The sequence below is a fragment of the Anolis sagrei genome, chromosome 10, assembly GCF_037176765.1.
Source record: "Anolis sagrei isolate rAnoSag1 chromosome 10, rAnoSag1.mat, whole genome shotgun sequence".
In the NCBI taxonomy this organism is placed as follows: Eukaryota; Metazoa; Chordata; class Lepidosauria; order Squamata; family Dactyloidae; genus Anolis; species Anolis sagrei.
In genome coordinates this window covers 19,443,919-19,458,405 of record NC_090030.1, presented here as the reverse complement: position 1 = coordinate 19,458,405, position 14,487 = coordinate 19,443,919, and the positions used below count along the sequence as shown (strand labels likewise).

Sequence of the window (14,487 nt, the reverse complement as noted above, 5' to 3'; positions counted from 1 at the left end):
GAGGAACACAGGAATGGTAGTCCAGCATCTGAAGGGCTACGTAAATTGACATGGAGAGCCAACATAGGCTCACAGGCCCTGAATTTGACACATGTGCCTTACCTATTCTCTTGCAGGAAGTCGTTCATTTGGGCTACAACCCACTCCACCTCTGAGGAGGAGCTACACCACACTTCACAGGCCTCTTCAATGGTCTCCAACTCATGTAGGATCTAACAAAATATGGGAAGAATCTTGCTGACTGATTGAAGGTTTCATGTGGGACAGCAATGAGGCGCTGAATATTTGCCAACACAATTTGACATACACCACCAAAACTACCAATAATACTGACAAGAGCAGAGGCTCTTTATATAACCAATCAGTGTGTTCACAAAACCAGGTTAAGATGTACTCCCATGACAACATGAAATCAGTGCCCCATTAGGCCATGGGTGTCTTGAGAAAAGATCTCTCTTCTATAGAAATAAAAATGTAATGTTCATTTGTGGGATTAACAGAACTCAAAAACCACTGGATGAATTGACACCAAATTTGGACACAAGACAACTAACAACCCAATGTATGTCCTTCACTGAAAAAAATTGATTTTGTCATTTGGGAGTTGTAGTTGCTGGGATTTATAGTTCACTTACAATCAAAGAGCATTCTGAACCCCACCAACGATGGAATTGAACTAATCTTGGCACACATTTCTCCCATGACCAACAGAAAATACTGAAAGGGTTTGGTGAGCAGTGTCCTTTGGTTTTGGAGTTGTAGTTCACCTACATCCAGAGATCCAATGATGGATCTGGACCAAACGAATACTCAATATGACCAAATGTGAACACTGGTGGAGTTTGGGGAAAATAGGCCTTGACATTTGGGAGTTGTAGTTGCTGGGATTTATAGTTCATCTACAATCAAAGAGCATTCTGAATGCCACCAACAATAGAATTGGGCCAAACCTCCCACACAGAACCCGCATGAGGGCCACAGCAACACGTGGCAGGTGACGGCTAGTACTGAAATAAAAACCTTTATCTAGGCAGCATTTCTCAACCTGGGGGTCACGAGGAGGTTTCAGAGGGGTCGCCAAAGACCATCAGAAAACATATTTCTGATGATCTTAGGAACCCCTTTGGCAGAGAAGGCTGAGGATCCCTCTGCCTGTTCTTCTTCTCCTTTTTGGAAACAGGCAGCAAATCCTCCCACCAAAAGCTCTCCTTCACTGTGATTGGCCAGCATCCCAACCAAGCGGAGGGCTGTTTCTGAGACTCCAAGCAGGAGGGAACAGCACGCGTGCTCGGCGCATGGTACACATGTGTGTGCATACAAGGGAGAGCATGTGAGGCTAGAGGGAGGCTCGTGCCAGTGAGTCCCTTCAAGGCATGGGGGTTCTGTGTGGGAAATTTGGCCCAATTCTATCAATGGTGGTGTTCAGAATGCTCTTTGATTGTAGGTGAACTATAAATCCCAGCAACTACAACTCCCAAATGGCAAAGCCTGTTTCCCCCATACTCCATCAGTGTTCACATTTGGGCATATTGAATATCCATGCCAAGTTTAATCCCGATCCATCATTGCTTGAATCTACAGTGCTCTCTGGATATAGGTGAACTACAACTCCAAAACTCAAGCTTTGGAGTTGTAGTTCGCCACCAAACCCTTCCAGTATTTTTTATTGGTCAGGGGAGTTCTGTGTGCCAAGTTTGGTTCAATTCCATCATTGGTGGAGTTCAAAATGCTCTTTGATTGTAAGTGAACTATAAATCCCAGCAACTACAACTCCCAAATGACAAAATCAACCCCCCCAACCCCACCAGTATTCAAATTTGGTCATATCGAGTATTTGTGCCAAATTTGGTTCAGTGAATGAAAATACATCCTTCATATCAGATATTTACATTTTAATTTACAACAGTAGCAAAATTACAGTTATGAAGTAGTAAACGAAAACAATTTATGGTTGGTGGTCACCACAACATGAGGAACTGTATTAAGAGATTGTGGCAATACGAAGGTTGATAAACACTAATCTAGAGGAAGGAGTTTATTTTACAGTGATGCACTCGAAGGGTTATAATGAAAGTGTCCTCTGAAGATGCCAACCAGATGCAGGGAAAATGTCAGGAGAACATGCTGCTAGAACATGGGCATACAGCCCAGAAACCACACAAAACCCTGAAGTATCTTGCATTTTTACTAGCTTAAATGTGAAAAAGGCATCTCTTGTCATGTTAGAAAGCAGAGACATACCTTATATTGCTGGTTCTTGTAAGACATCAAAACATCTACGACTTTCTCTGGGGGAAGAGATAAAGGCAAATGTTTTGAAATGATAAAAAGCAGTTTGTGGAAGCAACATGGCTGTCCTTTGCACTGTATAATAATATATAATAAAACTTTATTTATATACCGCTCTATCTCCCCGGGATGACTCAGAGCGGTTTCCAAGTAACGTCATCAATACATACAGAGTAAACAACATAACCATAACATTAACAAAACAATATAAACATAAAAATTCTTGCCATAACATATATATTATAAGTAATACTGCCTGTTCAAGGCAATTCAAAAGGCCGGGGCAAGATTAGTGCAAGCTCAAAAATTTTAGGGGCCCCAGGAATTAAGTACAGTGCTATAGCAGGCAACAACAATAATAGGTATGGGTCTATGGCTGTTCATTTCTAGGGCCTATTAGAGGAAGTGACCTGGGTAATTGGTAGGAAGAATAAGGCCATATTCAACAATGTCTAGGGCTTTTTTTTTTTTTTTGTCGTGTCAGGAGTGACTTGAGAAACTGCAAGTCGCTTCTGGTGTGAGAGAATTGGCCATCTGCAAGGACGTTGCCTATGGGATGCCCGGATGAATTGATGTTTTTATCATCCTTGTGGGAGGCTTCTCTCATGTCCCCGCATAAGGAGCTGGAGCTGATAGAGGGAGCTCATCCGCCTCTCCCCGGATTCGAACCTGCGACCTGTCGATCTTCAGTCCTGCCGGCACAGGGGTTTAACCCACTGCACCACCGGGGGCTCCTATGTCTAGGGCTGAGCTAGAACTAAGGTTCTGGCCCAGCTTACTTACTTGTCCAAACACATCTACCCCTACGTCCCACCTCGAAATCTAAGATCATCCGGGGAGGCCCTACTCTCGCTCCCATCAACAGCACAGATGTGTCTGGTGGGGATGAGAGACAGGGCTTTCTCAGCTGTGGCCCCCCGCCTATGGAACACACTCCCAAATGAGGTAAGATCCGCTCCCTCCCTCCTGGCTTTTAGAAAAAAATTAAAATCATGGTTTTGGGACCAGGCCTTCGGGCAATAGAAGTAAATGTATGCAGCATTTCAGAAAGACAATGACTGGAACGGCGATTCGACGGACGAGACTGTTTTATTGTTTTAATTATTGTTTTATTGCTTGTGGATGCACTGTTTTTAACTTGATTTATGCCTAATTGTAGTGTATAATTGTAATTGTTTGTACTGGCATTGAATTTTGCCATTACTTATGTGTAAACCGCTTTGAGTCCCCCTCAGGGTGAGATAAGCGGTATAGAAATACTGTCAATAAATAAATGAATAGTCATTCTCAATTTCTTGTTGAAACCACCAGGTTTTCAAGCTCTTACGAAAGGAGGGGAGGGATAGGGCCTGTCTAATTTCCCTGGGGAGGGTATTGCAGAGGCCGCCACTGAGAAGGCCCTCTCTCACTATCTGGTAAAAAGGTAGGATACAACTCTAGTAAGAATTGTACTTATTTATTATTGAAGTGTTTGGTTCCTGAAGTCTACTGACTCTTTATAAAACAGCTTCTAATCTAGATTTGTCAGATTTATAGGATCTGTGTTTTTCAAGAGCTACTAAGGAACCAGATGATTATCCCTCGGTCCATTTCTCGCTCCCTTGGAAATTCCCCTTCCAAGGTCTAAATTTAACTAGTTGTTAATTTCTTTTTGCCTCCTTTGAAGAAGGCCAAGATTTTAGCACCGATTTCCCCTTAGGAACAACTACACACCATGGAGCTCTTGGTTTTTCCATAAACCTGGCGACTGGGATTTCTCAGGTTCCTCTCGGCTGCTGTCTGTCCCGCTCTCTGTTGCTGACGACTCTTCTTCGCCCTCCTCTTCCTCCTCGCATCCACCAGCCATGTTGTTGCCCAGCTGTCGGCTCCAGTAGGTCCGTCGGAGCCACTCCAGGACGACATCGCAGCCTGGATCAGTGAACACTAGATCAGATTCTGACACAGAGATCTCTTCCAATCTGACTGAGGTAAAGCTCCCTTAATGTAAAGCAATAACACTTCTCCTCTGGGTAGATCTCTGCCTTTACTCTCATGGCTTTGAAAAACAAGCCCTGGAAACAGCAACAAAAAAGCCCACTATATGATTCAGATATATGGATGACACCTTCACCATTTGGAGCCATGGAGAAGAAGAACTCAACAAATTCCTGAACCACCTCAAGAGCATCCACCCAAACATCCAATTCACCATGGAAAAAGAAAGTGAAGGAAAACCACAATTTCTAGATGTTCTCGTCATCCACAAACCCAATCAACAATTGAGAAAACCTACACACACAGATACATACCTACAGAAAAACTCCATCCATCACCCAAGTAAAAAAAGAAGAACAACAAAAGCCCTGGCAGACCGTACAAACTGAATCCACAAACCCCACCTCCACCAAGGTGAACTGAACCACCTAAACTGGGCTCTACAGGCCAATGGATACTCCACCTCAGACATCAGAAAAACTGCAAGACCGAGAACAAGCCACGAGAGTCAAGACAAAGATCCACCCAGAGGAAAAGTGTTCTTGCCATACATCAAGGGAACCACTGACCACATAGACTCACATAAGCACTAAGAAAATGCAACAAATGCTATGTTCGGCAAAGGACAAGAGGGAAACTCTCACCTCTGCAGGAGTCTTCCGTTTGCCATGCAACTGTGGACAAGTCTACATAGAGACCATCAAATGCAGCAGCTTTGCCCAGACATGAATCATTGAACATGAAAGGCACTGCAAACTAATTCAGCCAGAGAAGTCAGCCATAACAGAGCACTGGATGAACCAGCCTAGGCGCAGCATATTATTTGAGAACACAAAAGTGCTGGATCATTCTAACAACCACCATGTCAGACTACACAGAGAAGCCACTGAAATCCACAAGCATGTGGACAATGTCTACAAAAAGGAAGAAACCATGAAAATGATCAAAATCTGGAAACCAGTATTTAAAAAAACTCTAAAATCAGGATAGTAAATAAAGAGCAACATTAAAAAAACAGGGAAATTCCAAACCAGAATCAATCAGGGCCAGCTAACACCTTTCAACAAAGGATCCTCCAGGCAGGAAGCAGCCAGGCTTTGAAGCTGCAAGGCCATTAAATGCTAATCAAGGTGGCCAACTGCAACATTCACACTTGCCTCAAACAGATGAGAGTACTTTCTCCCAACCTGGACATTCCACAGATCTATAAACCTCACTTGCCTAGTTTCCAACAGACCTCACAACCTCTGAGAATGACTGCTATAGATGTGGGCAAAACGTCAGGGAAGAATGCTTCTGGAACATGGCCATACAGCTCAGAAAACTCACAGCAACCCAGTGATTTCGGCCATGAAAGTCTTCGACAACTACAACTGAGGCAGAGACTAAGAAAGTAGGCAGCTCTAGTCTAATACTTATCACAAACAAAAGGCAGGGGAAGAGCTAACCTGGTGTAGCAATTTGAGATTCAGAGCAGAACTTGGAGAGATCAAGAGCCATATTCTTGTTCAGCTTCAGAAAGTATTCTTCAAACCCTAATGCCACCTTGTGGGAATCTCAAAACAATGCAACTAGTTAAAGTAATACTCAGAGTAATCACACTGTAACAGTGTGACTTCTCTTTAGATCAGTGGTTCTCAACCTGGGGTCGGGACCCCTGAAGGGGTCACAAGGGAGTGTCAGAGGGGTAACTAAAGACCACCAGAAAACGCAGTATTTTCTGTGAGTCATGGGGGTTCTATGTGGGAAGTTTGGCCCAATTCTGTGGTTGCTGGGGTTCAGACTGCTCTTTGATTGTAGGTGAACTACAAATCCCAGCAACTACAACTCCCAAAATGTCAAGGACTATTTTCCCCAAACTCCATCAGTGTTCACATTTGGGCATATTGAGTATTCATGCCAAGTTTGGCCCAGATCCATCATTGTTTGAGTCCACAGTGCTCTCTGGATGTAGGCGAACTACAACTCCAAGACTCAAGGTCAATGCCCACCAAACCCTTCCAGTATTTTCTGTTGGTCATGGGAGTTCTGTGTGCCAAGTTTGGTTCAATCCATTGTTAGAGGAGTTCAGAATGCTCTTTGATTGTAGGTTAACTATAAATTCCAGCAACAACAACCCCCAAATGACAAAATCAACCCCCCACCCCCACCAGTATTCAAATTTGGGCATATCAGGTATTTGTGCCAAATTTGGTTCAGTGAATGAAAATACATCCTGCATATCATATATTTACATTACGATTGATAACAGTAGCAAAATGACAGTTATGAAGTAGGAAGGGAAATAATTTTATGGTTGGGGGTCACCACAACATGAGGAATTGTATTAAGGGGTCGCAGCATGAGGAAGGTTGAGAACCCCTGCTTTAGATTATATGACACCACTGCGATGTGGTGAGATGGAAGTTCTCTACTAAAGAACTGTAGTTCAGGGAAGCTCTCGTAAACAGGAGTTTTACCTCTCTCAACTAAGGTTGCATATTAAAAACAAATGGCAATTAAATTGCAATTTTATTTTATTTTTCCACCTGAGGAAATGCTTGTATAAGAATCTCTAGGTCCTGGGCACAAAATGTCCTCCGATGTGGCTCTATGCTCATATTCTGCCATAAGTTGGCCACAGAGATTTCTGCACAGCACACACAGAAAGATTCCTAAAGCTGCCTTGAGTCACTATATCAAGAGGAGGACTGGCTAAAAATAAAGTAAATAAATATTAATCAAATCTGTAGAAATTAAACCTTACAAATGTGGAGAGCCAACTGTGGTTTCTAACACAGTCCCTGACTTTCCATAAATTTCTATAATTAAATATGCATAATAAATATGATCCCACATTCTTCCCTGTCTTATTTCTCTCCTTCTTGAATTCTTTACGTTACTTTTACAAACAGGTGGAGACTTGGTGAACTATCACATGCAAAGTGCTGCTATAAAACACCAACCAAGCACTGCCATCAAAACATTAATGAATATACTCACCTTTTTGACAAGTAACCAGAGGGGGAAGCTTGCCGTGGGTCAGTTCGTGACGAAGGTCCACAATCCAGACTGGGATGTCCAGCTTTGAGCAAAAAATAATTACTAATTAACATCACCAAGAGCAGAGATTTGAAATGCAAAGTTTTGGAATTACAATTTCCAGAATGAATGGACCTGTTGGAAGATGCTGGTCTCTGTAATCCAGAAAACATAGGCTCTATCCGCAGATATTGGAATTAATTCAAAATCCTTCCTGTATTTTTTTCTGGGCCATGCTTCCTCTTATGGGGACCATGTTAGAACCTTGCAAGTGGTTTAGATTCTGGGAGTTTTCCTTACCTCTTTTGCCAGCCATCTTAAGGATGTGGTGAATTTTTTCTGCTTTCGCTCAGTGATGAGATTCAGAAACCTATTAAAATAAAAAGGAAAAAAAGATCCTACAGAGAAGTGTCTTGGGAATTCAGGGCCGTCACAGCAATTTCAAATAGTTCTTTGTAGATAAGGAATGGAAAAGGAATGTCTGATCACTTCCAGGTGCATCCCTCCCCTCTTTTTGACTCTTGTCCATTTCACGGTTTTATTGATTGCCAGCAGATCTGTACCTCTTTTGATTAAGCCCAAGACTATCTTACTGATTTCCTATCTTGTTGTAAGACCATAGACACAGACCAGTACAAACTGCATTTAAAAAAACAAACTGCAAATGCCCCCCAACCGCAATTTTTCCCTGACAGAGAAGCCAGGGAACTTCAGAATGTATCATAATGTCTTTTAGCACCTTCTAGGCGGTGTGATTACAAACAAGAAAGCAACTGGGTTTATGTTTATCTTATAATGTACAGTACATACTAGAATATAAGCCGACCTGAATATAAGCCAAGGCACCTAACTTTACCACAGAAAACTGGGAAAATATAAGCCGAGGGTGGGAAATGTAGCAGCTACTGGTAAATTTCAAAATAAAAATAGATACCAATAAAATTATATTAATTGAGGCATCAGTACGTTAAATATCTTTGAATATTTACATAAAACTGCAACTTAAGATAAGACTATCCAATTCTGATGAAACTATTATTCTAACCTTCTTCAATGTAAACGTGCTTAAGTATCCTTCCAATAATAATAAAGAGAGTAAAATAATCAATGCAATAATAATACTAATGATAAAGTAAAATAATCAATGCAATAATAACAATAGAGTAAATAATGTAAATGTAATAACAACAATAATGAAGTAAAATAATAAATGTAATAATAATAGAGTAAATAATAAATGTAATACTTTTTTGTGTCAGGAGCAACTTGAGAGACTGCAAGTCACTTCTGGTATGATAGAATTGGCTGTCTGCAAGGACGTTGCCCAAGGGACACCCGGATGTTTGATGTTTTAGCCACTCTGAGTCCCGCTCCGGGAGTTGAGAAGGATGGGGTAAAAATGCTTGAAATAATAAAATAAAACCTTGTGGGAGGCTTCTCTCATGTCCCCGCATGGGGAGGTGGAGCTGACAGAGGGAGCTCAATCCGCTCTCCCTGGTTTCAAACCGCTGATCTGTCGGTCAGCAGTTCCGATGGCACAAGGGTTTAACCCACTGCACCACCGAGGCCTCCATAACAACAACAACAACAACAACAAATAGGGTAAAATAATAAAGTACTGTTCCCAATCTCATCCCCTTCCTCCCTCTCCCTGCCACAGTCCTTACCTGACAAGAGCAAGGCCATATGTGAGGACAAGTTCATGGGACTTCAAATTGCCAGAGGCATCTAGAAGTTTACACCGAACCAGATCAGCAGTGGATTCCACAGCCAATGGCATCCTGTGCCCATATCTAGCTCCAAAGAGTAAGACACAGTGAGGTCAAGAGTAGCTCCACACAAGGGGGAAACAGATTATCATATACCAGGCATGGGGAACCTTCGGCCCTCCAGGTGTGGTGGACTTCAACTCCCACAATTCCTTGAGGCTCGGCATTTGCCCCAAAGTCCACCACACCTGGAGGGCCGAAGGTTCCTGACCCCTGTCATATACCATTCACATTGACAATTTCTCTCAACCCTCAATGGGCCAAGGACTGGTACCATATTTGTGCTGAATGGGCCCAACTGTTTCTTTCTTTCTGGGAAATCCCCAAAGTCTGGCAGTCAGACAACAGTCTATGGACCGTCACTCTAAGTGAACACTGTTCTATAGCACATCGACACAACTCCATGGGATTGCTGAGTTCAACCAGAAAACTACTGTGTACTGATTCCAAGGACATTCCCCCAACTTCTGCAATTCTCAATTGTTCCTTGCAGATATGGAGGTTCCTCAGCAAACAAAATGGATATGCATTATTCAATAGAGGATAATGCTGAAACTCAAGAGGTCAACCATGCTGGAAAAGCCCTCTAAATTACAAAAACTTCAGATAGATGTCACATTAGACAGGAAACAGATGAGATGTTGAGAAATGAACTAACTGGAACAGCACAGGGAATGTTCTCAAGTCAGTTTAGTTAAATTTGGAAGTACTGTCTATCTGAAGTAGGGGTCCTCAAACTTTTTAAACAGAGGGCCAGGTCACAGTCCTTCAAACTGTTGGAGGCCCGGATTATAATTTGAAAGAAACATGAATGAATTCCTATGTACACTGCACATATCTCATTTGTAATGCAAAAAACACTTGAAAACAATACAGTAATTAAAATGAAGAACCATTTTAACAAATATAAACTTATTAGTATTTCAGTGGAAAGTGTGGGCCTGCTTTTGGCTGATGAGATAGAATTGTTTTTGTTGTTGTGTGCTTTCAAGGTGTTTCAGACTTAGGTTGATCCTGAGTAAGGGCTGGGTAAATGACCTTGGAGGGCCGTATCTGGCCCCCGGGCCTTAGTTTGAAGACCCCTGATCTAAAGTATTATGGACGAATGGCATCTAGGTCATGCCATACCACACATCATATGCAAGCATCTCTAGCTTCTCATTCTTACAGGAAAACTTCACATTGCCAAAAGAAAAAAAATGCGGTCAAATAAACAGTTGTTACATCAGGTGTGGGCAAACTTTGGCCCTCCAGGTATTTTGGACTTCAGCTCCCACAATTCCTAACAGGCTACTGGGAGATCAAGTCCAAACACCTGGAGGGTTGAAGTTTGCCCATGCCTGGGTTACATCCATGACTACAATCAAGAGTTTGGAATTGAGAACAGAGAATGGATGCACCATTAGAGGTTAAGGTAGGCATGATATGTCTATGATAAGCCAGCAAATATACTATTAGGACTTGCAGGACTGTCTCTCGATCCCTTGTTCTCAAGTAGTCTCTCTTTTCGGATGTACTCTGTCTCTTTCCCCACTGACCTGCTTTTCCAAACAGACACTCGGTCCAGCGCTGCTTGCTGCATCTGGCAGTCTCCGCAGTAAAGCCCCACCATCACTTGGTCCCATTCGGCCTTGCTCTGCCAGGCAACCACGTTCTGTGGCCGCTTGCGCTGGGACTTGGCCACCCTCTGCCTTTGCCCTGAAGGCGCCTGAGGGGAACTGTTGGCCATGGCAGAACTGGAGGCTCCCTGCCAGGGTCACCGGTCTGAGGAGAAAATATAACCATCAGCAAAAGGCTTCCAAAAAGAAATGAATCTGCTCATAATTCTTACTTTTCTCATTATCAAATTAAAATGTCAATATTTCAAAAATTCACAAGCTGTTACACCTAAACTCCAGAGTCCTAAGGCCACTTTACCCTGGTTTAAGGATTCACATCCAAGAAATATACTTACACACACAACACCCCCACACAACACATCATCTTCTTTCTCCTACGGAGGCCTCTTCCACACAGCTGAATAAAATCCCACAGTATCTGCTTTGAATTGGAATATATGGCAGTGTGGATTCAGATAACCCAGTTCAAAGAAGGTATTGTGGAATTTTCTGCCTTGATATTCTGGGTTATATGGCTTTGTGGAAGAGCCCTGAAACTGAGCCTATCAGCAACAGACTAAAGACTGGAACGTACTTAGTCCAATAGCAGATTCTCAGATTAGTTTAGTGTTTACACCTTATTTTATTTTTCTGGTTATTTAATATGTAATGTTTATTTTACTTAAGTGATATTTGTCTTTACTGTTCTAATGTAGGACAAATCTATGTAAAATCATACTATGTTTTTTTGACATTATTACCGATTCTGAAATATATACAGAAAGTATATATTTCACCTCTCAGATGCACAAACCTCATATGTACCCTCCTGACAACAGGCCCTGCTAGCATATTTACTTCAACAAGCAAACCACCCTGATCTCAAAGAGGAATGTTTAGCAACAGGTAATACATTATATAAATTACACAGCATTATATATGTTTATAACTTAACATTTAATATACATATAGCATGTGTGCCCATGTACATACACACGTAAGAGCTGTTTGGCAATGGAATTAGAGAGATGGGCCAAAATGAACACAATAAAGTTCAACAGTGACAAATGCAAGATACTACACTTAGGCAGAAAAAATGAAATTCAAAGATACACAATGGGAGACGCGTGGCTCAAGAGCAGTACATATGGAAAAGATCTTGAGAGTCCTCATGGACAACAAATTAAAAATGAGCCAACAACGTGATGCTGCAGCTAAAAAAGCCAATGAGATTTTCGTCTGCATCAACAGGAGTATAGTGTCTAGATCAGGGGTCCTCAAACTTTTTAAACGGAGGGCCAGGTCACAGTCCCTCAAACTGTTGGGGGGCCAGATTATAACTTGGGAAAAAATGAATTAATTCCTATGCACACTGCACATATCTTATTTGTAGTACACAAAAAAAAACCCAGTTAAAAACAATACAATAATTAAAATAAAGAACAATTTTAACAAAGATAAACTTATTAGTATTTCAATGGGAACTGTGGGGCTGCTTTTGGATGATGAGATAGGATTGTTTTTCTTGTTGTTGTGTGCTTTCAAGTCGTTTCAGACTTAGGTTGACCCTGAGAGAGAGCTGGGTAAATTACCTTGGTAGGCCGTATCTGGCCCTTGGGCCTTAGTTTGAGGATCCCTGGTCTAGATCCTGGGAATTCACACTACCCCTCTATTCTGCCTTGGTTAGACCTATATCTATACATTGTGTCCAATTCTGGGCACCACAATTGAAGAGAGATATTGACAAGCTGGAATGTGTCCAGAGAAGGGCGACTAAAATGATCAAGGGTCTGGAAAACAAGCCCTACGAGGAGCGGTTTAAAGAGCTGGGCATGTTCAGCCTGAAGAAGAGAAGGCTGAGAGGAGACATGATAGCCATGTATAAATATGTGAGAGGAAGTCACAGGGAGGAGGGAGCAAACTTGTTTTCTGCTTCCCTGGAGACTAGGATGCAGAACAATGGCTTCAAACTACAATTATTATTATTATTATTATTATTATTATTATTATTAAACTTTATTTGTACCCCTCTAGCATCTCCCGAAGGACTCGATGTGGCTTACAAAGGCCAAGGCCTCAACACACAATATAGCAATACAAAACCTAAGACAAATTAAAAACAATTAAAGCAATATAAACAACAAGCAATAAACAATACACTAAGACTCAATAAAACTGGGCCGAGCCAGAGTAATGGGTACAGGATTAAAAGTGCTGATGTGACAGGTGGTATATAAGGCTTATAAGGATTATAGGGCAACTGCAGTGTGCGATGTGCAGCAATCTTAGTTCTAATAAAGTGCTTATGGGACTTGGTAATGGAGATTTCCTATTCTGGGAAGGCACATCGGAACAGCCAGGTCTTCAAGTTCTTTCTAAAGACTGCCAATGTAGGGGACTGTCTAAGATCTTTGGGGAGGGTGTTCCAGAGTCGGGGGGCCACCACAGAAAAGGCCCTGTCTCGTGTCCCCACCAAACGCGCTTGCGACGCAGGCGGGATCACGAGCAGGGCCTCTCCAGATGACGGAAGTGAACGCGTGGGTTTGTAGACGGAGATGCGGTCATGCAGATAGGATGGTCCCAAACCGTTCAGGGCTACAAGAAACTACAAGAAAAGAAATACCGTCTGAACATTAGGAATAATGTTCGGAACATTAGGAGCTGTTCAGCAGTGGAACTCTCTGCCCCAGATTGTGGTGGAGGCTCCTTCTTTGGAGGCTTTTAAACTGAGGCTGGATGGCCATCTGTCGGGGGTTCTTTGAATGCAATTTTCCTGCTTCTTGGCTGAATGGGGTTGGACTGGATGGCCCATGCGATCTCTTCCAACTCTACGATTCTATGAATACACTGCCTCAGAGCACAATGGAGTTGCCTTGTCTGGAGGCTTTCAAACACAGGCTGGATGGCCATCTATCAGGAGGGCTTTGATTGTGCTTTTCTAACCTGGTAGAAGGGGGTTGCATGGCTCTTGGGGTCTCCTTCAACTATTCACCAATGCAGGGCTGAGACAGGGATGATGGGAGCTGTTGTCCAACCCTAGGAGGACCTGGGTGACTTTAAGACCCACTTCCCCTCTCCTCGTTCCAGAATAAGATGAATCTCTCTCTGCACCCCATGCAAGCCCATCCCCTCAAGTCAATGTGAATACCTATGCAACGTCCTGCCGCCATCTTGGATTCCAAACCTCCCCCTACGGTGGCCGGCAAGGATAGAAGCCCTCTCACCTATTGGGCGGGAGGGAGAAACAGTAGCCAATCGCTACAAGCCGTTCGGAGACGCAGCCAATCAGTATAAACCTGACGAGGGAACAGCCAATTGAGTCGAGATGAGATATAGCCAATCACTACTCTCCAATCTGGAGGAGCCAACCAATCATTAGGATATAAATTTGGGTATACCGCTACTAGACGACTAGGAAGATCAGCCAATCACTGCAAGGGGCGGGGAAAAGAAGGCGAAACCGTGCTCTTGATTGGATGCGTTGCACCAATTGATGGCACTGAGACGCGGAAGTGGAGGGAAGAAGCATTGATGTAATCAGTTGGAAGCAGGCACATGTTTGGAGCTCTGGTCCTTTGCCCATAGGACTATAGAGAACTGTAGCATAAAAAGAGAAGAAGGACCCTTCCACACAGCCATATAACCCAGAATATCAAGGCAAATAATCCACAATATCTGCTTTGAAATGGATTATCCGAGTCCACACTGCCATATAATCCAGTTCGGTGTGGATTTTAGGCATCTGTGTGGAAGAGGCCAAAGAAGAAATGTAAAATATTCAAGCAGCATCTTTTATTGCCTGATCATAGGATACTATATACCAGGGATCCTCAAAC

General features: G+C 42.7%; 1 protein-coding gene across 1 annotated transcript in view; it reads right to left on the bottom strand.

Annotated features, from left to right (window-relative positions):
* Nucleotides 1-13,864, bottom strand: part of LAS1L (LAS1 like ribosome biogenesis factor) — a 34,675-nt gene extending 20,811 nt beyond the window's left edge. The window contains exons 1-8 of the mRNA XM_060756188.2: nt 13,800-13,864; nt 10,592-10,817; nt 8,952-9,077; nt 7,585-7,654; nt 7,246-7,327; nt 4,003-4,197; nt 2,242-2,288; nt 103-212 (exon numbers count right to left, since the gene is read on the bottom strand). Coding sequence (XP_060612171.2) covers nt 103-212; nt 2,242-2,288; nt 4,003-4,197; nt 7,246-7,327; nt 7,585-7,654; nt 8,952-9,077; nt 10,592-10,782 — 821 coding nt within the window. The 5' untranslated portion in view covers nt 10,783-10,817; nt 13,800-13,864. The remainder of the gene's footprint in view (nt 1-102; nt 213-2,241; nt 2,289-4,002; nt 4,198-7,245; nt 7,328-7,584; nt 7,655-8,951; nt 9,078-10,591; nt 10,818-13,799) is intronic.
* Between the last annotated feature and the right edge of the window lie 623 nt (nt 13,865-14,487).